At 40.4% G+C, this 24,972-nt stretch overlaps 1 protein-coding gene across 3 annotated transcripts in view; it reads left to right on the top strand.

Moving 5' to 3' along the window:
• LOC144597819 (pre-B-cell leukemia transcription factor 1-like) overlaps window positions 1-24,972 on the top strand; it is a 252,279-nt gene that overhangs the window by 123,777 nt on the left and 103,530 nt on the right. Inside the window, exons 1-2 of one of the 3 annotated variants that reach the window (XM_078407442.1) lie at window positions 14,114-14,243; window positions 14,376-14,520. The exons of the other annotated variants lie outside the window; for them this stretch is intronic. Of the exons in view, the coding sequence (XP_078263568.1) occupies window positions 14,412-14,520 (109 nt within the window). The 5' untranslated portion in view covers window positions 14,114-14,243; window positions 14,376-14,411. Of the gene's footprint in view, window positions 1-14,113; window positions 14,244-14,375; window positions 14,521-24,972 lie in introns of those variants that run through there. 3 annotated transcript variants of the gene reach the window in all.

Genomic DNA, 24,972 nt, shown 5'->3' with positions numbered 1-24,972 from the left:
ATATTTGTTTGGTCTGGTTCCTGGATTATTCGGTTGCGAGGTCACCTGATAATCTGATGACTGGTCTTTTAACTTGATCATTGAATTTATCAGATTCTAGTGTGTTGAAAATTTAATTGCTCTGATTATTGGATTGGGTTGTTCAATAATTTATGAGTGTTGAATCATTTATTGATCTGAAAACAGCTTTATTGATTCATTCTCTCAACTGGTTATCATTCTGCTGAATTATTGTAAACATTTGATTCATTCATTCGGGGTATCCTGTAGTTGGTCGTATCATTTGCTTGATTTTTCCCTGTCGTTTGCAATTGTATTGGGCTGTGGTGTGACTGTACTTGAAACATTGTGTGTACAGTTTTAGTTTCCTTTCAAGGAAAATGATACATTTTCCATCGGGAGACTGCAATGGGAATTTTCCAATGAGGAAAAAAAATAGATTGGGAGCGCAGATTGGCAAAAGGTTTTAAAAACTTCTGCAAGCATATAAAAAGGGACGAGCAGAAGTAACATCGATCCTTTGAGATTGTGAGTGGGGAATTAATAACTGGCAACATGAACATGACAGAGGCCTGCAATAAATATATTGTACCAGCCTTCAAGGGAGAAGACATTTAAGGCATCCCAATGATAGTAGCAATGCAATTTGCAAGAGGAAGAGAGGAATGGTCTCTATCTCCAGGGAACGGAAGCAAGTAAAAATTCATGGAACTGAAGGCTGGATCTGATGGGTTGTATTTGAGGGTCTGTAGATATGGCAGATGCATTAGTTGTGATCTTCCAGAATACCCAACATCATGGCGTAAACATAACACTCCTAGTCCCCTAGTCAAGAAAGGAAGAGGAGAGAATGCAGGGCAGGTATCCTGAGATCTGTTGTAGCAGGATGTTTAGAAATCATAATACTATTGAGCAGACCCAACGGACTGAGTGAATTGTAGTTTATTTTTGTTGAGATCGCAGATAGGTGGGAAAGTAACGTATGAAGAGGGTCATGGGTAGGCTAAGTGAGCAGAGAAAAGTACAGCAGATTGACGTTTGCCCTTGTATCCATGCATCCTTGCAACCCTGTCATTAGCACATCTTCCCCAGTCAACAATGGGCCATTATGAACTCCACCCTTCCTGAGGTCATCTGTTGCCGCCTCTTCTGGCCTTCTCTATCTTTCAGTCTGAGGAAGGGTTCCGACCCGAAACAACGCCTATTCCTTTTCTCCAGAGATGCTGCCTGACCCGCTGGGTTACTCCATCTTTTTTTGTGTCTATGCAGCAGGTGAATTATAGTGTCCAGTGAAATATGCATTCATCCATTTTGGGAGGATGAATACAAATCAATGAATAGTATGGTTTTTTTTGTAAGGAGAAAGATGAAAGAATGTAGTTGTAAAGGGATTGGATATCCTTGTATATGAAACACAAAGTTAGCATGCAGGAACAGCAAGTAATCAAGAAGACACAGATAGGATGGAGTGTAAAATTGTAAGTGTACAACATATTTGTGGATTTGGAGCAACATTTGGAGCAATGCATACAGATTTTGGCTCCTCCTTTAAGTAGAGTATACTTGCAGATTGCTGAGGCCAAGATCAGGTGGTCCGTGATTTCATAGGGTTACTGAAAGGTGGTGCATACGAGAGGATTTCCACCCCTGTAGATATCTCCATGACCTGATCACTGGTCTCTTGATTCATTCACTGATCTGATTATACTTGTGTTGAATTATTCAATAATCTGATTATTGGATTGCAAAATGAGCTTTGGACTGTTGCATTATTCAGTCTCCCGATGATTGCTCAGTTGAGTTAAACTGATTTGATTATTGGTCTGTAAATTATTCACCAATCTTATTCTTGATCTATGAATCATTCATTGATGTGATTAAATGATTTTCTATGAATCATGGATGAGATTGTCAGTCTGTTGAATCATTCACATCTGATTAGAGGCTATGATTTATTCATTGATCTGATCATTACTTTATTAAATAGTTTCTTGATTTAGTTATTGGTCTGCATCCATCTCTATTGTTTTTTAAAATAATAATCAAATCTTGGACAGCTGAGTTATTCATTGATATGGCTATTAGTCAGTTGATTCATTGATTGGTATATATATTAGCCTAATCATTCATATACTGGATTATTGCTCTGATAAATAATTGATCTTATTGTGGAATTAGTCACTTGATTTTTCACCTGAAGATTAATCCACTGATCAGATTCTTGTTCTGGTGAATTAATCCCTATTTTGGTCTGGGCATCTTTTCTGATCCAAAAATAATACTGTTTAATAATATACAGTTCTGTTTCTTGAACTCGAGTATTTGATTTTAATACTGACTTGCTCATGAAGTAACTGACCCAATTATTAAAACACAAAGTGCGGGAGTAACTCAGCATCTCTGGAGAAAAAGGATGGGTGATGTGTCGGGTTGGAAACCTTCTTCAGACTGTAAGTAGAGGGGAGGGAACTGGAGGTAGGAAAAGGCCAGAACAATGCAGGGCAGATGACCATGGAAGGGTGGAGTCCATAATGGCCCATTGTTGGCTGGGGAAGAGATGATAATGAAGGGATGTGAACAGTGGAAGTAGAGGGATGACTACGGTGGGGGGCAGAGAGGGAATGCAGGTGTTACTTGAAATTAGAGAAATCAGTGTTCATACCGCTGGGTTGTAAGCTGCCCAAGTGAAATATGAGGTGCAATAAATAAATGTTATTTAGTCAATAATCCAAGAACTGATCAGTTATCTGATCACTTCACGGATTACAAATCCATCTGAATAATTCACCGGTTCAAATATTTGCCTATTGATCCCTCCTTTGATCAAGTTAAGTCAAGTCTTCATGATTGGGGCCCAGGACAGGTCATCCAAGATTTAAGACCCAGGAGTTTGAAGTAACTCACCCTCTCCATCAGCACCCTCCCAACGAAAACTTTGACTTTCTGAAGTTAATGATTTGTTCCTCGGTCCTGTTGACACCATTCAACTGGGTGTTCAATCTGTGCAGGGTCCTGTAAGCTAACTCATCACCTGCATTGCCAAACTATTCATTACTGGTCTTTTGAAACTTGTAATGATCAAATTATCAGACTGATGCATAATTACTGTTCTGATTATTAATTGATTGAATTCTTGGCCTGATTATTGTGTTTTTTCTCATTTATCATTAGATTAATCCATTTAGTTTTTGGCTACCGAGTTAGTTGCTGTGTTGAGGTGTGGGTTTGCTAATATGCGTTCCTATCCTTGTACTGCTGAACGATTCTTTACTCTGATGACTTGTTGGTTGATCAGTGTGGTTGCATTACTGCTCTGTTGAATCATTTATTAACTGGATGGTTGTTCCACTGAATTGTCTTCTGATCTGGTTACTGGTTGGTTGTCTCATTGACTGTTCTGATTAATGGCCAGTTCAGCTGATGAATTATTTGTTCGGCTGATAATTGGCCTTTATTTCTGATTTACTTGATTATTTCCCCATTTGATTCATTTTCTGCTAATATGTTCAATTATTTACTGATAAAATTGTTGCTCGTTTCAGTCAATGATTTACCTCATTATTGATATTTTAAATCATTGATAGATTTGGTTGTTGGCTTGTTTAATTCCAGAAATAAATATCACAATACAGACCTGATTTTTCTTTTGTTGAATGATTTATTTACATTGTAACTTGTTCATAGTGTGGAGATCTGTCCTTTTTCTTTGCTTCAGCCACTAGACTCCGCATGGGCTTTGCAGCATTGTGTGCTAGGTTAAAGCACATGCTTGAGGCTCTCTCTTTCTCACACACCTGCTTGAGGCTACGTAATCACAAAAATGCTGAGCTTGCTAAAGCTAGTAGTAATCAGTAGCCCAAACCGCAGAATGTTCCAGCTCGTCTTCAGAGGAGAAAAACACAATGTATAAAGAACATAAACAATAAACAGACGCCGACTAAACCTTGAACAATAGCATGTTAGAACCTTATATGGGAAAACTGACTTTGTTCCAACACTCGGCTGTATAAGGGAAAACTGACTTAATTCCAATATTGATTGGTTGTGATACTTGTAAATAACTGTGAATTCTGCGGTTTTGGGGGATAAAAGGGGCTTAATTCTAGGGGCTGGTGTGACACGTTTCCACTGGCCCCGGAGTCCGCAACTCTGTGTGTGCTTTTAGAAACCTGTCCAAGAGATCTCTAATAAACTAACAGGTAAAGTCTGTGCCGTCTCTGATTATTGTCAACCAACTGACCGTGAACGCGAAGTCGAACTCGACAATAGAATGTATGGATATTCAATAGTGCATAATTAGCTGAAAGTATTGGTCTGCCCTGTATATGAGGGTTTACAATCGTCAATAGCTTTGGATCCTGCACAGCTGAATCATTCACCAATATGATTATCGAATGAATTCATCAATTAATGCTCTCATTATTCATTGAATGTTCTGATTATTCAGCTGAATTCTCTGTTTGAAAGAAACTTTGAACTTGATTGCCCGTTGAATAACCAACAAAGTGATTGTTCTGTTGGAGTAACTACCAAATCTGATTTTTCATTAGTTAACTCACAGAAATTCAAACAATTGTTTTGTTCATAATTCTTATTAATGAGTATCAATAATTGATCTGATTATTCGTCTTGAAAATATTCATTCATTGATTGCCTGCCTGTTATATCATTATTTTGTCTGAATATTGGACTGTGGGTATGTTTATTAATCCTGCTGAATCATTTGCTGGATCTAATTATTGGTCCATTGAAACATACACTACTCTGACTATCGGTCATTTTGAATCATTTGTAGGCCTGATGATTGATTAGATTGATTTAAAATTCATATTATTGGCAGTTGGTCATTTCATTTTGTTACTGATTTTGTTCTTAATCTTCTGAAACTTTGAAGATTGAGCCAATCAATAATTAATAGTTCTCATTCTTGGACTGTTGAATCACTTATTGATCCAATAATTGTTTGGCCAATTCTTTGCTTTATTTAATCATTGATTTTTCAGTGGCTTTAAGTGTTAAATAGATAATTGATCTGATTATTGGTTCATTAACTCACACACTGATCTCACATACTGGCATGTCAAAATTCTCCTTTGATCTGGCTGGTTGTGCAATTGACCCATTGACTGATGTTGTTGGTGGTTTATCTGCTCTAATCACTGAATAATTTGTGCTGCCTTTATCTGGACCGTTAAAACATGTTTCTTCTTTGGTCCATTGGCTCGTTTATGAACCTGAATATCAGTCTGTTGAATCTTTAATTGATCTGATTGCTGATCTATTGAACAGTTTCTTCTTAGAATTATTTCTTTGTTGAGCTCATTGAGATAATTAGTCCGCTAATTTAATCACATTCATTGCTATGTGTTGAATGTTTAGTTGTCTTAAGATTGAGTTACTTCATAGTTTCGGGTTGTGATTGTTTGGATGCTAAATCATCTGTTCATCTGGTTAACATGACTTGATTCATTCACTCTATGATCAACTAGTTGAGCACTTCAGTCTTTTTGTCTATTGAAACAGTCTTGTTTTTCAATACGTTAAATCACTCACTGGAATATTGATTCTCTCATTGATCTATACATTCAACGTATTTTCTTGATTAATTTGATTATTGCTCCTTTGTGACTCTATGTTCTCTTGGTATTGAACCGTTCAATAGCTTACAAATCTGGAATATTGATTAAACTGATAACTGGTCTATTGATTGAGCCCATAATTCAGATTATTGACCTATTGAATCATGGATGAATAGTTAATGCTGAAATATTCACTGGGTGATTTTTGTCCTTTTTTTAGTTACCCAGTACACTTCTGGTGAATTGATCCATAAACAAATCTGATTATTGGCCTAATTAATTTATAAATGGATTCAATTATTAATTCGCTGTCTTACTATTCTGGTGAGATATTAGCCTTATCCATTCCATTAACAATTGCTAGCTGGGAGCAGTACATTTTTACATCTAGACAATAGACAATAGACAATTGGTGCAGGAATAGGCCATTCGGCCCTTCGAGCCAGCACCACCATTCAATGTGATCATGGCTGATCATTCTCAATCAGTACCCTGTTCCTGCCTTCTCCCCATACCCCCTGACTCCGCTATCCTTATGAGCTCTATCTAGCTCTCTCTTGAATGCATTCAGAGAATTGGCCTCCACTGCCTTCTGAGGCAGAGAATTCCACAGATTTACAACTCTCTGACTGAAAAAGTTTTTCCTCATTTCCGTTCCAAATGGCCTACCCTTTATTCGTAAACTGTGGCCCCTGGTTCTGGACTCCCCTAACATTGGGAACATGTTTCCTGCCTCTAACGTGTCCAACCCCTTAATAATCTTACATGTTTCGATAAGATCCCCTCTCATCCTTCTAAATTCCAGTGTATACAAGCCTAGTCGCTCCAGTCTTTCAACATATGACAGTCCCGCCATTCCGGGAATTAACCTAGTAAACCTATGCTGCACGCCCTCAATAGCAAGAATATCCTTCCTCAAATTTGGAGACCAAAACTGCACACAGTAATCCAGGTGCGGTCTCATTGGGGCCCTGTACAACTGCAGAAGGACCTCTTTGCTCCTATACTCAACTCCTCTTGTTATGAAGGCCAACATTCCATTGGCTTTTTTCACTGCCTGCTGTACCTGCATGCTTCCTTTCGGTGACTGATGCACTAGGACACCCAGATCTCGTTGTACATCCCCTTTTCCTAACTTGACACCATTCAGGTAATAATCTGCCTTCCTATTCTTACCACCAAAGTGGATAACCTCACACTTATCCACATTAAACTGCATCTGCCATGCATCCGCCCACTCGCACAACCTATCCAAGTCACCCTGCAACCTCATAGCATCTTCCTCACAGTTCACACTACCACCCAGCTTTGTATCATCTGCAAATTTGCTAATGGTACTTTTAATCCCTTCATCCAAGTCATTAATGTATATTGTATATCTACATTTATGTATAATGTATATCTACATTTCCAGCGCAACGGTATGGAAGCTACTTGTGATAATTTAGAGTTTAGAGCACGGAAACAGGCCCTTCATCCATGCCGACCATGATGGCTTTCTGAGATAGTGCCTTCTGCTGTTTGAACCGTATTCCTTTTAACCTTTACTGTCCATGTACCGGCCATAATTTATTTTAAATACTGTAATTGTACCCTATTTTACCACCTCCCTTGGCAACCTTGTTCCACATACGCACCGCTCTCTGTGGAAGCTTCTTGCTGTGAATGCAGTTCAGTTAATTGGATCAGTGAATTATCTGATTACTGGTCTGTTGAGTTGATCAGAAAACTGATCATTGTTCTGCTGAATCATTCACTGCTCTCATCATTGATTAATTAACTGATATTAATGCTTTATGTAAAATCCAAACATGATTGTTGATAAGTTTATGTTTCGAGCTAAGGCAGTGGAAACTGGTCCTTCAGCCCACTGAGCCCACTGGCCACTCATTCACACCAGTTCTATGTTCTCTGACTTTCTCATCCACTTGCTACACACTGGGGCAATTCACAGAGGCCAATTAATCTACAATCTCGTACGTTTTGGGGATGTGGGAGGAAACTGGAGCACCCAGAGGAAACCCACGCGGTTACAGGGAGAACGTGTAAACTCAACAAAAGCAGCACCCAAGCGCTTGAGTCTCTGGTGCTGTGAGGCAGCAGCTCTACCAGCTGTGCCACTGTTAATGTTTTCTTTCAAGTTAAATCATACATCGGGGATTATTAAAGATAATTCATTCAGTGATCTGATTATTGGTCTGGTAAAATTTTTGATTAATCCAATAAACAGATAGTTGAATAACTTGTTCAGCTAATTGTCTTCCACATCAATCATTGATCTGACTGTTAACCTAATAAACTATTCCCTGCTAATCAACTGTCTGGTGAAATTTTCATTAAATTGAAAAATTCAATCATTGTTCCGCATAGTTTTATTGAATCAGCAATATTAAATTGTTTTATTGCTCTGAGTATTGGACTGTTTAATAATGTACAGTTGCATTTCATGGTCAATTGAACCATTTAGAGTTCTGATAGTCTGCCTTTTAACATGTTTAAAGTTCGGATTATTGGCCTGATGATTATTGGTGGAATTGAATGGTGTTCTGTTGTCATATTCAGCAAACAGGTCATTGGGTCTGATGAATGATTCATGAATATGATATTAAATAATCTATTGATCTGGTAATTTGTGTGCTGATTTAATCATTGATTTAAATTTCAGTCTTTGGAGATTATTATTGGTCTGATTGTGGGTCATTTGAATTGTTCACTAATCTCACATTTGGCTAGTTCATCAATTTTATGATTTTATTGTTGGTCTGTTGAATCCTCAATTGCTATGTGCTCAGGTTGATCGCTGATCGAATTATTGGCTGAGAATCAATCACTTTTTGTTTGCTGGTGCATTGATTAAGCGATTGGGCTGATTGTTTGTCTAATCTAATAAATATTCAATATACTATTGATCTGGCAATTTGACTACACAGTTTACCAGTCTGTGTCATTCACTACTATAAACATTCATCCTCTGTGCCATTAATAGATTAGATTATTGATCTATTGGATTAATCTGCAGTAGGGTCTGTTGACATGTTAATTGATCAAGTCTTTCACTTAGATAGACACAAAAAGCTGGAGTAACTCAGCGGGACAGGCAGCATCTCTGGAGGGTTGAGACCCTTCTTTAGACTCATTTCTGGGTTTAGACCCTTCTTCATTCACTTAATTGATTTGCTAGTTACAGTTATCACTGACTATTGCCCCATTTATTGCCCCATTGAATCATTCACTGGATTGAATACTGTTCATTGAATCGTTCAGTGATCGATTACCTGCACTAGTGGACTCTTGATCTGTTGAACATTACACCAGTCTGCTAAATCATTTGCTGTATTTTTGTAAAGGAGTCAGATTGTTGGGCAAATTATTTGATTATTGGTTTGTCGAATCACATCTGAATTATATTTCTTTGCATCAGTTAGTGATGTCTGTTGGTTGAATCATTCATCGATGTGTTTATTTGTTGGTGAAATCTTTTCTATGTCAGACTTTGGTCTGTGGACTCATTCACTGATCTGATTAATGGTGTTTTAAATTATTCATTGATCTGATTATTAACCTGATGAATCATCTGTAGATCCAATGATTGGTCTGATTCATTCATCACTAATCAGATTGTGATCATTTGAACCATTCACCGATACGATTATTGCCATGTAGGATTATTTCTTCGCACGGTTAGTGGTGTGTAGAAGCAAGCTATGGTCTCTTTATTGAGTGTTTGAAACAGTCATTGTTACATGACTGACTCACTGTTCTGATTTATTAATCACCGACCATTATTGACCATTTAACCTTTTATTGAACAGATTTTTAATCTCAGAATCTCTTATTGTTCACATATTGTTGAAAGATCCCTTGTTCTAATTATTGGTCTTTTGCTTCGTTTGCAGGCCTTGAATTACAATTATTAGTTCTGTTCATTCACTGGGTTATTGATTGATTTGCCCAATAACTGCTTGAAGTATATATTGGCTATCCAATTAATTCAATGATCTGATCATTGGTCTTTTGCATCATCAGCAGATCTAACATTTGATAGTCCACTGATTATATTGATTTGCACTTGAATATTGGATTTGGTGATTCAGAGTTCCACTTCTTAAACAGTTTAGTTTAGTTTAGAGATCCAGCGAGGAAACAGGCCCTTTGGCCCCCGGGTCCACGTCGACCAGCGATCCCCATACACTAACACGATCCTATACACACTAGGGACAATTTTACAATTTTACCAAGCCAATTAACCTACAAACTTGTACGACTTTGGAGTGTGGGAGGAATCTTGAGCACCCAGAGAAATCTAAGGTCACGGGGAGAATGTACAAACTCCATACAGACAGCAACCGTAGTCAGGATCGAAACTGGATCTCTGGCGCTGTACGGCAGCAACTCTACCGCTGTGCCACTGTTGATCCAGACTGTTTTGCCAACTGGTTTCGCCAACCTGTCCTTTTTAAACATTCATATCCCTGATTACTCATCTGTTCAAGTGTCCTTAAATCAGATCACTGATCTATTCAAATGTTCATTGATCTGATTAGTAATTGATTGTTCCTTTGTCTGTTACTCTATTCACCGCTCTGTGAATAACTCACTGGTTTATATTTAGGTATTTTGGGTCACTACCTTTCATAGCATGTATCCATTGACTCATCACCGATCGGTTTATTGATCTATTGAGTAATTCATGGGTCAAGTTTTTTTAAACATTCAGGATTTGTTTAGTGTAGAATTTCATTGTTCCAGTTCATATCTGAATCATTTATTGGAACACATTCTTGAGCTGTTGACTAATGCTTTGATCAGATTATTTATTGACTATTAATGATTATTATTGATTAGTTTATTAATTTACTTTCTTGTTCAATATCAGATTATTTGTAGCTGTGTTTATTAATCTATTAATTCACTGAACAATTCTTTGGTCAGACTATTTCTCGCTTCTCACCAATATGTTTGCTGACCCATTGATTATTTAATTGATTAGGTAATTGCACATAATTGCACAGGTTTTTTGCCCATGAAACAATTGGAGCAGTCCAAACAAGATTCCCCGGGCTAATTCCTGGGCAGAAAGGATTGTCTAAAGAAGAGGCCAAACAGTTTGGGTCTCTATTGTTTGGAGTTCAGAAAATGAGAGGTCATCTTATTGAAACATGCAAGACCAAAAGAAGCTTTGCAGGTTAGGTGTTAAGATGTTTCCACAATCTTGAATGGTTTTAAGATAAGGGCCAGCCATTTACCACCAAGGTGCACAGAATTTTTTTCTCACAGAGGGTAGTTAATCTCTGGAATTCTCTACCCCAAAGAGTTGTGGAGCTTAGATTATTAGAAGTGTTTAAAGTGGAGGTAGGATTTTTTTTTAAGATTGAGGGCCCGTGGACCTGCCACAGAAGTGGAGTTGAGGCCTGGGCTAAATCAGCCATGACAATATTAAACAGTGGGGCAGGATTGATGGGACGAGTAGCCTACTCTACTCATATTTTCTGGTGTTGTTATGTTTTTCCTCTTTTAAGTTGGTCTCTGTTTTGCCCATCAATTATTTGATTTTTGATTTTTGGTTTATCGAATCACTCGAGTCTGAAATAACAATTGCTCACTACATTTCTTGCATCAATCATTGTTCCAATAATTTGCTGTGCATCATTCATTAATTGAACAGTTGTTCTGTAGAATCATTCTCCAGAGTATTGGGCTGTTGAGTAATTCGCTGTGTCAATCATTTTTCTGTTGATTTGCTCATTATCTTTGCTAAACTGATCAATTGGATTATTGGGCTTTGAATGAGCCATTGATGAGATGATTGAGATATTAAATTATTAATTGGTACAATTTATGAATTACATCAGTTCATTCATTCCTATTTTTATTACTAGTTTGCTAAAGGTGCTCTGATTATTGGGCTGTACAGCAACATGTTCTTTTGACTCATTCATTCTTTGATCGGTCCATGGTTCATCGTAGGTGCTTTGAACTGATTCATTGACTTGATTGTTCATCTATTAATTCATTTGCTGGTCTATTAGGCAGAGAATCATCGTTCAATGTCCAGACTGACTCATTTGCCATTAAATTAAATCATTGGTCTAGTTACTGCACCTTGCCTGTTGTGTTTTTCTTTGATCTGATTATTGGCTTGCTGAATCTTTCTATTTTTTCAATTTTTCTATAATGCAATTATTGGCTTGTTGAATAAATCTTTACCCTGTTCAATGATGCATTACTCTGGTTGTTGAACTATAGTGTGATCTATTGATATATTTATTTGATGGTTAGTCAATTGTACCTTGAATTAGTTCTAGTATTCAGCAACTCTTTATATGTGCTATAAGTTATACTTTTACTTCTAGAAAAATTATCCACAAAGCAGCCAATATCTTTGTCCAATTGCAACCTCCTCCATTCCCACCCAGGGCACTGCAGGATGTTAATCTCTCCTCAAGGTGGAAGCTGATGTTATTTTGTGGTAGCCCCACTGATCCCACTGCTTTATTCATGATTGGAGGTTAGTTGGCGTCCACACACTTTGCAAACATTTTTGAAAATTGTTGCTTCCTTCCCCTTTTCTCTGGAAAAGCAATTCAAATTTAGACAATAAAATCACAATGGTGACTTTTGGCTACTGTACACCAGCTGGAAGTGTGGGTTTGTACATAAGGTGTACGAAAGGCACTTAAAGACACCTGTCTTTGATATGCCATTCACTTGCAGTGAAATGTGGATCAGATCTGTTTGTCAAAGCTGCCACAGTCACAGTTCATGGGAAGGAAGACCCCGTACGCATGGTTCTGTGAGGTTGAAGCAAAAAGAGTTCAGTGGTGGTTTATTGTCACACGTGCAAAGTGCAAACGCACAGTGAAATGTTTTTCTTACGCAGAAGCCAGTAGAGTATCACCATACCACACCCGATTAGCGTGTGTACAGAAAAAGTGTACTGAGCCCGCTTGAAAGAGGAGCCATGTTTAGCACCATTTTCCAGGAGCAGTCCACTCTCATTGTTAAGAGTGATTAAAGCAAGCCTCAGGCTGCTGCAGGGCCTCCAGCCATTGCCTTCCCTTCGTCGACCAGCGATTGGCCTTAGGGCGATATGAATGCCAATGCACTACGTAGAGTGAGTAACATTGATGGTTGGTGCAGACTTGCTGGGCTGCATGGCCTGTTTCCATGCTGTACCTTTCAATAAACCAAAAACATAACCTGGGAGGAATAAACCAACTTGGTTATTGCATTTAATAATTTGTTCTGTTGGGTTTGTAGGGATGGTCCTTCAGTCACAACCTTCTGCAAAATCCATTTCTAATCATAACATCGTACAGAACAGAAATGGATCTTTTCGCTTGCACGGTCTATTCTGACCATAAAGTCTGTCTATGCAAAGTTCAGTGGCCCACATTAGTCTATATGTCGGTATGCAACTCCTATCTAAGTAACTGTCAAACACCTTCTAAATGTTATAGTTGTATGTGCCTCCATCACCCCCTCTGACAACTCGTTTCAGATATTCACCGGCCTCTTGTGCGAAAAACCCATACCTTCATATCTCCTTTAAATTTATCTCCTCACACCTTAAACTTGCTCTCTAATTTTAGACTCACTTACCCTGGAGAAAACAGCCTTTAGACTATCTTAAAAAAAAATCAGAATGCTGGAGTAACTCGGCGGGTCAGGCAGCATCAATGGAGAACGTGATGAGGTGACGTTTGGAGTCAGGGTTCTACTTCAGACTGATTGTGGTGAGGAGGTAGGATGGGTGGAAGAAAGCTGAAAGAGAGGAAGGGCAGGATAAAACCTGGCAAGTAATAGGTGTATACAAGTGAGGAGGGTTGGACTAACACCAGAGATGAAAAGAACAAAGGTGCGAGACAGAAGGATTGAAGAATTGTGAATTGTGAAGCTAGAGGAAGGAATAGACTATGTATCCTATCGATGCCCGTCATAAATTTCTAAACCATCTACAAAGTTGTCCCTAGCCCTCCTATGTTCCAATGTTAATAAACCCAGCCTATCCAATCTGTCCTTATACCTACAGCCCTCCATTCCAAGCAACATCGTTGTGAATCTTTTCTACACTCTTTCGTCACGTTACCACGTAATTCCTGTGATGTGGTGACCAGAACTGATCATGGTACTCCACGTGCGGTCTAATCAATGTTCAGCACAACTGCAACGTGACGTCCCGACTCTTATTTTCAATGTCTCAGCCCTTGATGCAAGCTTACCGAATGCCTTCTTCACTTCCCTACTGCACTTGTCTCACCACTCTCAGGAAGGCTTGGACTTGCACCTAAAGTCCCTTTGTGCATTAACACTTCTTGGGACAGTTGTTCAGTCAGGTTCAGTTACCATCAGAGATAGGCGCAATATTAACCTCGGCAACAGACTACAGAGCTGTGGCTTTGCATCTGTAGGGGGTCATCAGTAGTGGATCATTCCCTGTCGTTGATGCAACCAACACACTCCCATCCCGTCCCCTGTCCACCCCGCTTGGGCAGAAACTGACGGCATTATTTTCCGTTTGTGTTTAGAGAAAGATGGTGCACCCCTCCAGAGAGAGGACTAGCAAGCCTCGAGGCCCCGCGTGTTAAGAGTTTGAGAAGAGCGCTGGCCGGCTGCTATCAGTAGCAGAGCCTGGTGGGCAGTCAGACTTTGGACTGTGAAGAGGTGAGTGATGAGATGATGCTTGCTGCTACAGCGTCGGATAAGACAGTGTAAAGCCAGCATGCCTCTTCATGTGATCGCCTGAAGATTGAAAAGCCACATTCATGCTTAACTTTACTTTTCTCCCCGAAACAGGTGGACATTTTATTGTGTGCCTCGAGGAGGCTGCCGATGGAGTTGCAATGGGCCTTGAAGTGGCCGAGGAGAGGTGATGGAAGGGTGTCCTGTACACCTGGAAGATCGACAAGGCCAGATTGTAGTAGGAGTGAACACATTGGAGGTGAGGCAGGTCGCCCGAGCCAGTGCCACCCTACCTCACTGTATTAGTTTAGTTTATTGTCACACGTACCAAAGTGATTTATTCACAAAGTGCTGGAATAACTCAGCAGGTCAGGCAGCATCTCAGGAGAGAAGAAATGGGTGACGTTTCGCATATTCATAGTATATTCATAGTATCTGCTGTAGTAGTATATTCATAGTATCTGCTGTAGTAGTATATTCATAGTATCTGCTGTAGTAGTACCAAAGTGAAAAGTTTTTTGTCGCCTGCTATCCAATCAGCAAAAAGATTATCAATGACTACAATCAAGCCGTCCACAATGTACAGATACAGGGAAAAGGGAATAACAATCAGTTATTAAGCTAAAGTCCAGTAATGTCTGATTAAAGATAGTCCATAGGTCTTGAATGAGGTAATTGAGAGGTCAGGACCACTCTCTAGTTAGTGATAGGATGGTTCAGTTGCTTGATAACATCTGGGAAGAAACTGCCCTGAATCTGAAGGGGTGTGTTTTCAAACTTCTTTGCCACTTGCCTTTTGGGAGAGGGGAGAAGAGGGAGTGTCTGTGGTAAAATTCATCCTTGATTATGCTGGTGGCCTTTCAGAGGCAGCGTGAAGTGTAGATGGAGTCAGTGGAAGGGAGGTTGGTTTGTGTGATGGTCTGGCCTGCATCCACAATTCTCTGCAATTTCTTGTGGTCTTGGGTGGAGGTTTCCCAAACCCTGCTACGACGCATCTCGATAATAGAATCCGGTGGACAAGGATGGGCGGGAGCCTGATGATGAGGTGCTACGGTCTGCTGTCTCTCTGTCTCCTGTACAATACGCCAGTTACCACGCAGAACCTATGAGAGGCAGGCAGCCAAAGGCAAGTCAAGTGGGGGCACAAGAGACTGCCGTTGCTGGAATCTGATGGAAGAACTCTTCTGGTCAAGTGGACCAAAGGGATGGTCAATGTTACGGGTCACGGCTCAGGATCGGGACTGAGAGTGCAGAGGCAAGGTTGCCTGCATATGGAGGTGAGGGGAAGGGGTGAGACAGGGGCTGACAAGTGGTCGGTAGAACCAAGTGAGCAGGAATGTTGGGCAGTTGGAGCACAGTGGGGAAGGTGGGGAAGTGGGAGGGAGGACCTTAAGGACAAGAGACTGGTGGGTGACAAGTGGATTTGGAAAAGGGAAGAAAATTGGAAGCAGGTACGAGAAGGAGGAAGGGAGAGACAGAGGCTGGTGGCTGATAAGTGGAACCAGATAAGGGAGGGACAATGGGGAGATGGGAAGAGATTCATGGGAAGAGGTTCAATGGGGAGATGGGAAGAGGTTCATCTTCATGCCATTGGGCTATTGCTATCCAAATGCAATATGTCAACTTGGCTTTGAAAGAGGGATGCGGGGTGGGTGAAGTCAAGAGGCATTGGATCACATTGTGATGTGGAAGATGCCAAACCCTTGTGAACCTGGATTCGGAGGCGGTCATCTTATTAACATATGCCTGTGTTATTCATTGCCCAGAGCTAAAGAGCAGGTTGCTTCCATGACCAGGCTTCATTATGTGGCTCATGTCTCTGAAACAATTGTTTGCAGCAGGCTTGTGTTCAAGAATAAGAGCATTGTGCAGATGAATCAGAGACACGCTTGAGTTTACGACAAGTTTTGGCTAGCTCCCTGAAGCATGGCTGTGGCGTGGCTGGCAGCCACAGCTATACAATCCTCCTCAACCCTGTAATTCCCTCAAATACAAGCCCAAGGGGGCTGAAACTGCAAATACAAGCCCAAGGGGGCTGAAACTGCACTTCTAATGCAAACCTTTGTGCAACTGCACACAATGTCTGAATTCACTCTGGGTGGGTAGTACAGGCCATGACTGTTTGGACAGTTTTAAGTAGAGGACAAACTCCAGTAAAGTGCACCTACCTTGAATAGCTTCTCAGCAGCTATCTGACTGTATCAGAGTCTGGACAGCACATTTGAGGCAATAATTATTGGGACTGCATTTTAACTTTCAAAAGTTATTGTTGTGTTGTGTATTTATATTCATTTAGTTTAGTTTAGAGATACAGGCCCATCGAGTCCCGCTGATCAGCAATCTCCGCAAATTAACACTATCCGACACACACACTAGGAACAATTTACAATTTTACTAAGTCAATTAGCCTACAAACCAGTATGTCTTTGGAGTGTGGGAAGAAACTGGAGATCTCGGAGAAAACCCACGGATGTCATGGGGAGAATGTACAAACTCCATACAGACAAGTAGCCCAAGTCAGGATGGAACCCGGGTCGCTGCTGCTGTCAGCAGAACTCTACCGCTGCACACTTTGCCACTTCGTTGTTGGTCGCTCAGTGGAAAAGGACGTATCTTAGAATGGAGATGCGGCGGGATTTCTTTAGCTGAGAGTGGTGAATCTGTGGAATTCATTGCCACAGACAACAGTGGAGGCCAAGTCATTTGGGATTTTTAAAACAGAGATTGGTTGTTCCTTGTAGAACCAAAGAACTGCAGATGCTGCTTATAACCAAAGATAGATGCAAAGTGCTGGAGTAACTCAGCGGGTCAGGCAGCATCTCTGGACCACAGACTTGCAGATGTCGTATTATGTTGTTTCAGGTCTTACTTTGGAAAAGCAAAAGGCTGCAGATGCTGGAATCCTGAGCAACAAACTATCTGTCAGAGGGTCAAAGCAAGTTGAGCAGCATCACTTTGACTATATTTTCACTTCAGAGTAGCTGTTCTCCTTCCATGATTGGTGTCCAGGCCAGTACTGCCTCTGACCCGAAGTGGGGCAGGGAACAGTGATGCAGTGAAGCAAACAGCTCCTTCTATAAAAAGGACCCAGTGGAGGGGGGGGGACCCAGTGGGGGGGGGGGACCCAGGTGGGGGAACCCAGCGGGGGAGGGGTCGGGTCGGGATCCTTCTTCAGACTTCTTCTATATCCTATTCTGGAATATTGTGGTGTTAATCATTTGCTTTTCAACTCCTCCAGTCATCCCTATTCTCATTAGATACCCCAAGTATGGGGGCTGTGCACCCCAAGTCCTCCATCACCTCATTTCTTCCCCCACCCCCCATCCACTCCAATTGTCTATCATCCCGTTGGGTCCCCTCCCCCCCAGCTGGGTCTCCCCCCACCCCCCGCTGCCCCCCCCCCGCTGGGTTCCCCTCCCCCGCTGGGTTCCCCCACCTGGGTCCCCCCCCCCACTGGGTCCCCCTCTCCACCGGGTCCCCTCCCCCCCACTGTTCTCACCTTAACTCCCATATTTGGTTCCATGTTTGATTCCATATTTCACGTTCCTTTCCTTTCCTATCCTATCAAATCCTATCAGCTTCAGCCCTTTATTGGTCACACCTATCACCTCCCAGCCACTGTCACTATGCAGAAACAAAGAACTGCAGATGTTGGTTAATACACAAAACGACACCAAGTGCTGGAGTAAGTCAGCAGGTTAAGCAGCAACACTGGAGAACATGGATAGATGACGTTTCAGGTCGAGAAGAAGGGTGAAGGAGGGTCACGACCTGAAACGTCACCTATCCATGTTCTTCAGAGATGCTGCCTGACACGCTGAGTTACTCCAGCACTTGGTGTGCTTTTAGTAGCCTCTGTCACTATCTCCACCCTTCCCTCTCCTATCTGACCTCAGCTGCAAGCAAACCCTCCTCACCTGGATTCATCTATCACTTGCTAGCTCTTTTCCCTGTCCTTCCCCTCACCTCTTTGCACTGGCTATCTCCCCACTACTGTTTCAATCCAGAAGAAGGGTCCCGACCTGAAAGATCGATTGTCCATTTCCTTTCACAGATCTGCCTGATCCATTGAGTTGCTTCGGCAGGTTGTTTGTTAACTCGCACAGGGACCAGGTTTGTGCACCCACACCACGTTTTCTGGGAGATTCAGTGTTGGAGTGCAAAGGAAAACTACAGCACAGTTCAAACATCCATTTGCTTGTGTTCAAAACCCAGATATATCTACCCAGGTAAATATTGACAATTATATCATCTTATTAGTGGATGATTACCACCCACCTCCTAAATTATCTGTGGCCTAATTCTTGGTATATTGAATATTTACTAACAAAGATTATCAGTTTGCTCAAGCTTCCATTAATCTGCATTAATTCACCGCAACATTTATTCAGTCATTGCAATGATTATTGGTCTGTGGAATAATTCATTGACCTGGTTAAAGGTCTGTTGTATCATTTAGAGCAACACTTGTGAGGTATTTACACAGGCGCACATACGGGGAATGGAGGGATAAACCATGCGGGCAGATGGACTGAGTTAAATTGGCATTGTGGTTGGCGTGGTTGTGTTGGGCCAAAGAGCCTGTTCCTGTGCTGTCCCATGTTGTACTATGTTCTCAGTTCCTTTGTTGTTATTAGTTTCTGGAATAATTTGTTAACCTCGCTATTGGTCTGTTGAATCATTTACTCATCCAATTAGTGGTTTCTCAAATCATACACTGATCAGATTATTGATCTCTTGTAACATTCATTGATCTGATTATTGGTCTGATGTATTGATTATTTGCTGACCTGACCATTCAGCCATCGATCTGATTATTAGGTTTTCTCATTCATTGTGGTTAATTTATTAACATGCAGTGTATTGTTAATTGATCTGATTAATAGATTATTAATTAATCAGGTTCTTGTCTATCAAACCATTAATCAATCTGATTAATTGTTTGTTAACTATTTATTGACCTGTTAATAGTTAATCTGCAGTTAATCTGATTATTGGTCTCAATCCATTGTTGAATTAATTATTGATCTGCTCAAGGTTGACTATTGGATGATGAGCCTTGTTCTTGCAACATTGAACTTTATTGCTTGTTTGAACCATTTATTGCTATGAGAAATTAATCCTTGGAATTGTTCACAATCTGACTTGCAGATCTATTGTAATGAAAACAGAAAATACACTTAGCAGATCAGTTGTGATAAAGATCTCACATTTAAAACATTAACCGTTTCTCTCTCCACAGATGTCGCCTGAACTGCTGACTTTAGACTTTTGGCCTTACAAATACAGTGTGGGGTTGCCTTTTTTTATAATGGTGTTGGTAGTCCATCCAAGAATCTGGTTTCTCAGTAGTGGGGCTGGCGTTTCTAGCATGGGACAGATATACCTAAGTGGGAATTAGACTTTACTCCAGACTTTAGAGATCCAGCATGTAAACAGGCCCTTCAGCCTGTGAATGCCCCATACACTAGCAATATCTTACACACTAGGACAATTTACAATGTACAGAAGCCAATTAACCCACAAACTTGTACGTCTTTGGAGTATGGGTAGTAACCAGAGCACCCAGAGAAAACCTACAGGGAGAACATACATACTCGGAGTACCCGTAGTCAGGATCAAACCCGGGTGTCCGGCGCTATATAGCAGCAGCTCTCCACAGTACCACCCTATTTCTTTCATTTTTTGTCTTTATTTTAGATGTCAAGCATCGGGGTTATTCTTTGCTTTTAATTTACTGTTCCTGCACTATTGTATCAGCAAACCAAATGAATATTAGTTTGCTGATGTATTTGTTGATCACAGTAAACCTCATTAACTAATATGATTATTACTCTGTTGAATTATTGGCTAATTAAATGATTGGACATTTGGTTGCATCGATGATGTGTTGAATCATGCTATGAATAGGTTATTGGTGTAGTCAATTGTTGAGACAATCAATTAAATAATTATTGGCCTGTTGATTCATTCTTCCCTTTTCTACTGTTCTGCTCATTATCTTGAGATATGGATGTGGTGGGTTGAGCAACCTGGCCTGAAGCTGTACTTTGTTATGACTATGATTATGTGTACCCACATAGAATGGTTCATTGCTCTGATTTGTTTCCTATTGAAAATAATTCAAGGTACCAATTATTTTTAAATCATCCTTGCGACTTACTTCAGACTTTAATCAATAATCTAATCATTGTCATGCCGAATCATTCACTGTATGATTATTGGTCTGTTTAAAACCTACTGATTGTAATTTAGCTTTAGGAATGAATCAAATGACCATTAGCCATATTAGTGAATGATTCATCAGAACAATATTGCCAATCTTGAATGATTCTGTCCATGAGTAACCATATCAGAGAACAATTCAAAACATTGAATCAGTTCAGCTCTAAAACAATTAAATGACTGATTAATTGATCAATTGGTTAATTGGTTTCATAGCTAACTTGATTGATCAGTGAAAGGCGCAACGGACCAATAATCATTTCACTGCCACATTTCAAAGAAGAGCAATCAATCCAGTGAAAGATACCAGAGACTGACTAGTTTAAAATCAGCTGCACGGTTCTCAATTGATCTACTGCGTGCTCACACCCTGGTATTTTGGCCTGCAGCCGCACTTGTTATTAGCAGCTTTGCGATGCCAATCAATTGCATGTCTTGGCTGTCCAGTGAGTTGGGGCAGAGTTCAAAGGTCCAATGGTTCTTTATTATCTGAATGAATGAATGAATAAGTTTATTGGCCAAGTATGTGTATATTCAAGGAATGTGCCTTGGTGCTCCGCTCACAAATGACAACACAAACATACAGTTAACAATTAAGAATACAGCATAAACACATCAAAACAATAAGGATACAACATTACGGTCTAAACACGTGGGTGAAAATAAACCAGAGCAAAAAAGAAACTACAGACTTTGGTTCTTGAGTAGAACTACCACTTGTGGGAAAAAAAGCTATTTTTATGTCTGGCTGTGGCTGCTTTGACAGTGCGGAGTCGCCTTCCAGAGGGAAGTGCTTCAAAGAGTTTGTGGCCAGGATGAGAGGGGTCAGAGATGATCTTGCCCGCTCGCTTCCTGGCCCTTGCAGTGTACACAATGGGGGGGAAGGTTGTAGCCAACAACCTTTTTGACTGTAAGGTTGTAGCCAACAACCTTTTTGACTGTGGAGTCGATGATGGCCCCCCCATTTAAGGTCCCTGGAGATGATGGTACCAAGGAACTTAAATGACTCCACAGATGTGACTGTGGTGTTGTTGATGGTGAGTGAGGGGAGGGGGAGCTCTTCAAAAGTCTACAATTAGTCCCACTGACTTAAGAGCATTGAGCTCCAGGTTGTTGCGATGGCACCAGGACGCCAGCTGTGTCACTTCCCGTCTGTAGGCAGATTCCTCCCCATCCTGGATCAGTCCAATCAGGGTTGTGTCATCCGCAAATGTGGACACATTCTCTGTAAGGACCATTCCTCCCCGGGTCACAGCCAAGTCCAATCACGGGTCATTGGACCAATTAACCAACCAATTTTCGATCCCACAGACCTACTCCTTGTAAACCCTGGAGTCCAAAGGGGAAGGGAGAGAGGAACCTGTGGGGATGATGCCAGATCCTCTTGTTTGTCTCTAGAAATAATGCCCATCTGGTGAGTTCACCTTATGCCAGTGTCATAAGGTCATAAGGAATAGTAGAATGAAGCCATTCGCCCCAACAAGTCTACTCCGCCATTCAATCAGTGTATTCATTATTGATCTGGCCTCATGACCTATGCCACATATCACATGTATCAAGACACAGTAAAATAGTTTTCTTTGCATATAGTTCAGTAAGATTATTGCCATACATAAATACAATCCCAGATCAAGTACAGCATGTATGGAAACAGCCCACTGAGTCCATATTCAAGAATCGGCAGGTTTTGGGGCTATTTTCCAATTGTTCACTGCAGCTGGTTATAAAGAACTGTTGCAGCCGTCGCCTACATCCGGATTGTCCCATGTATTATCGTTCCTCACCTTTTATTGTACAGTGAAAAGCTTTTTCTGCCTGCTAACCAGTCAGCAGAAAGGTAATACATGATTGCAATTGAGTCATCTACAGTGTACAAATAGATGATAAAGGGAATAATATTTAGTGCGAGATAAAGTCCGATTAAAGGTAGTCCGAGGGGTCTGCAATGACTGGTGTTCTGTTGAAATAATACAGCAAATGGTTTGTAGTGTGATTTTATTTATCTCAATAATGAATTAATCTGCTGAATCGTAAAACATCATTATTATTGATGAGCTTATAATCGATCTAACCACTCAATAATTGGCATGATCATTAGTCATGAATTTTTCTGGTCATTTTGGTGGTCTGTTGAATGATTTACTGATCTGGATGATATTGTTGATCGAATGATTAACAATATCTAAATCATGTTAACTGTTCTGTGAAATCATTCACTACACAGGTTGTTGGCCTGCTGATTTTTTCACTGCTCAGTTAGTGATCTCCAGAATCATTCATTGATCTGCTTTCTAGCAGGGCCCTGGGAGTATTGTTAAGCAGACGGATCTAGGAGTGCAGCTACTTAGTTCCTTTAAAGTGGCATCACAGGTAGATAGGGTTGTCAAGAAGGCATTCGGTCCATTGGCCTTCATCAATAAGGGTATTGAGTCTAGAACATTTGTCATGCTACAGTTGTACAAGACATTGCTGAGGCATTCAACGTACTGAGTTCAGTTTTGGATATCTTGCTTTCGGAAATATGTTGTTAACCTGGGAAGAGTGTAGAGAAGATTTACGATGGTGTTGTCAGGACTTGAGGGCCTGAGCTACAGGAGAGGGTAGGCAGGCTAAGACTTTCTTTCTTGGAGTGCAGGAGGATGAGGAGTGAACTTATAGGGGTGTACAAGATCATAAGGGGGATAGATGGGCTAAATGCACCGAGTTTTTTTACCCAGAATAGGGGAATCAAGAACAAGGGACATAGGTATAAGGTGAGAGGGTGAAGTGTAAAGATTTATAGGAACTCGAGGAGCAACATTTTCACACAGAGGGTGGGTGTATAGAACGATCTGCCAGAGGGGGTAGTTGAAGTAAGTGCTGTAGCAGCATTTAAAAGACATTTGGGCACGTACAATGATTGGAAGTGTTCAGAGGGATATGGGCCAAAGGCGGGCAGATGGGTCCAGTGTAGATAGGGCATCTTGGTCGGCACGGGCAAGTTGGGCCGAAGGCCCTGATTCTGAGCTGTGCGACACTCTGATTCTACTGTTTGGCTTAATCGTTCACTGAAATGCATATTCCCCATTTGAATCATTCAACAGTCATCTTAACGATTGGTTGTTCCACTCTTTTTATAATTAAGGATTTAATTTATTCCATGATAATATGTATGATCTCTGTTTCTATTATTCTTAATAACTGTTCATTGACATTGTGATCAATTTGTTTAATCATTGATGCCCTGGCAATCAATTGAATCAATCATATATCCAATTATTGCTATCTTGAACCCATTATTTCTGCATTGAAATATTCTATGATCTATTTTTTAGTTTGATTGATCCATCCATCTGCTTGTTGATCCTTCAGATCTTATTGTGCTTTGTTACAGTATTTGTTCTGTAGTTTTCTTTAATGGATTTTGTTGTTCCAAAGCTAATTTTGTTCAGTGAAATCATGTATTGGTCTGATTACTAGTTTCGAAAACATGCAAGCACAGAGGTTATCATTCACTGATCTGATACACAACCAATTGAATGAATCAATTACCTCATTTACAATTTATTGAAATGTGCTTTGATTAATATATTTTCCGATTTAATTAATTGTCGTTAAATTGGTCATTGGTCTGCGGAATCATTTTTTTCTGATCACTGGTTTTTCTGAGGCAGACTTTGAGCAATTATTGTTCTGTCTCAACCAGTCAATGATTTTTTTTTGTTTCTCCCATAAATTCCGCATTTCGCATTGATCTGTTTAAATTTCTCTGTTGGATCAACCATTGATCCAATTTTAGTTCTGACAGACATTCTTTGAACAAACTGTTTGTCCACTTTACTGATCTAATTATTTCTATTTGAATTAATCTTTCGACAAGAAAGGCATTTTGATGCGATAATTGCAGTGAATTGTTCATTAATCTAATTATTGATTTATGAATCGTACATTTAAGAATATTTAATTGTTGAATCTTTCATAAACCTGAATAATGGTCTGCTAATTTGATCGTATTATTGATCTAATGACAATCATTAAACTATTGGCACACATGTTTATCAATAGGTGGTGAATTTTACTGAGCGGACATTTGTTGTGTTGAATTGTATGCTGATGTGTTTCATACTCATTTAGTTGAGTTCAGTTTAGTTTAGTGTACAGTGAAAAGCTTTTGTGTGCTAACCAGTCAGCGGAAAGACTATACATGATTACAATCAAGCCATCCACAGATACATGTTAAAGGGAATAAAGTTTAGTACAAGTCCAGTAAAGTTTGATTAAAGATAGTCTGAGGGTCTCCAAAGAGGTAGATAGTAGTTCAGGACTGCTCTCTAGTTGTTGGTAGGTTGGTTCAATTGCCTGATAACAGCTGGGAAGAAACTGTCCCTCAATCTGAGGGTGTAAGTTTTCACACTTCTGTACCCTTTGCCTGATGGGAGAGGGGAGAAGAGGGAGTGGCCAAGGTGAGACTTGTCCTCGGTTATGCTGGTGGTCTTGCTGAGGCAAC

The sequence above is a fragment of the Rhinoraja longicauda genome, chromosome 11 (genome assembly GCF_053455715.1).
Source record: "Rhinoraja longicauda isolate Sanriku21f chromosome 11, sRhiLon1.1, whole genome shotgun sequence".
Classification (NCBI taxonomy): Eukaryota; Metazoa; Chordata; class Chondrichthyes; order Rajiformes; family Arhynchobatidae; genus Rhinoraja; species Rhinoraja longicauda.
This window is presented reverse-complemented; position numbering and strand designations above follow the sequence as displayed.